General features: G+C 61.9%; 1 protein-coding gene across 1 annotated transcript in view; it reads left to right on the top strand.

Annotated features, from left to right (window-relative positions):
• Nucleotides 1–308: 308 nt before the first annotated feature.
• The window catches only part of PTPRN (protein tyrosine phosphatase, receptor type, N), a gene marked incomplete at its 3' end in the record, with an annotated part of 8,737 nt that continues 7,648 nt past the window's right edge, over nucleotides 309–1,397 (top strand). Inside the window, exons 1-4 of the mRNA XM_009866782.1 lie at nucleotides 309–354; nucleotides 519–632; nucleotides 891–982; nucleotides 1,227–1,310. Of these exons, the coding sequence (XP_009865084.1) occupies nucleotides 551–632; nucleotides 891–982; nucleotides 1,227–1,310 (258 nt within the window). The remainder of the gene's footprint in view (nucleotides 355–518; nucleotides 633–890; nucleotides 983–1,226; nucleotides 1,311–1,397) is intronic.

Raw genomic sequence — 1,397 nt, 5'->3', positions numbered from 1 at the left:
CTTCAGCCTTCCCTTCCTAACTACTGGCACCCCAAAAAAACTCCAGGCCTCCCCTCCACTCCCCGGAGCCACATGCAGGCTCTGTACACTGTCCCCATCTTGGCTTTGAGCAGGGGGGGAAGGCTGGCACTGAGTCCCTGACCTGGGCCACTGGGCTGTGCCCCCCGCCACCATCACCACATCACAGCCCTGTGGCACACTCCAGGAGAGGCGAGGGGAAGGCCCTTAGACAGCTGATGATGAGCAAACCCTGTTGGAGCCCCCCCAAGACACTGTCCTGACTGGTCCGTCTGTCTGTCCCAGGCTGCCTGTTTGATCGAAGGCTGTGCTCCCCCCAGGAGGTGTGTGTGCAGGGTAAGTGGCTAGCAGGGCTACCTTCTTCCTTCCCAAAGGGGATATGGAGGGTGCAGGGGTTACCATGGGGCACAATGTGTGGGAGCATGGCAGGAGAAGGGTAGTAGAGACCCTCATCCCATGGTGTTCATCCATATGGCCCTGCCACCTCCCTTCTTTTGCAGATGGGCTGTTTGGGCAGTGCCAGGTGGGCTCCATGCAGGACAGACCCTACTTCCAAGTCACCTCTCCTGTGCTCCAGCGCTTGCAGGATGTCTTGCGGCATCTCATGGCACAAGGTGAGAGCAGGGAACATCGAGGGGAGTCACTGTGGCCTGTCAGGGATGGGGTATCACACAGTATTGCCTAGTGGCACTAGGGCTGTCTGGAGTCCTACTGGCCCGGGGGCCAGGATGGGCTGAGGAGGGGTCCACCTGATTCTGGAAAGAGCAAGGCCAAACCTGGACTGTGGGACGCAGGGTCAGGACACTGGGGTGGCTTCCTGTGTGCTCCCCCTGAGGTCCCCCACTGTGTCTGACAGCCCCCTCCTGTGACAGGGCTCTCATGGCAGGACGGCATCACCCAGTATGTGATCTCGCAGGAGATGGAGCGCATCCCTCGCCTCCGCCCCCCACCTTCACTGGAGCCAGTAGCCAGAGACAGGTAGGGCAGCACCAGCCACCAGCCTGAAAGAAGGACAGCAAGGGCTTCGCCCCCCAAATGGGGTTTGGGTATGACCTTCTGTTACCCAGGTGAGTCACCTCAGTGCTGTTTGCCTCCAAGGTTCCTGCCCCTCCGTGGCTCGGCGGCCCCCCCTCCCCCGGGCCCCCGGCCTGCCAGCCGCTCAGCATCGAGGGCAGCCCCCACCGCTGCTGCCCTCCCCTGTGGTGCAGCGCTACCTGGAGCACCTCCTGCTGCCACCCCCACCCCAGCTGGGCTACGAGGAGGCTCTGCTCAACCCCTACTCCTACCACAAGGTAAGCCATGGAGGGGAATCCCACTTCTCCTGGTCAGGAAGGTAGAGATGGGTAGGGAGCTGCTGCACTCCCAACACCCTCCTTCTG

Source organism: Apaloderma vittatum, unplaced genomic scaffold (assembly GCF_000703405.1).
Source record: "Apaloderma vittatum isolate BGI_N311 unplaced genomic scaffold, ASM70340v1 scaffold26683, whole genome shotgun sequence".
Classification (NCBI taxonomy): domain Eukaryota; kingdom Metazoa; phylum Chordata; class Aves; order Trogoniformes; family Trogonidae; genus Apaloderma; species Apaloderma vittatum.
The sequence above is the reverse complement of the archived record's forward strand: the minus strand, read 5'-3'. Positions and strand labels throughout refer to the sequence as shown.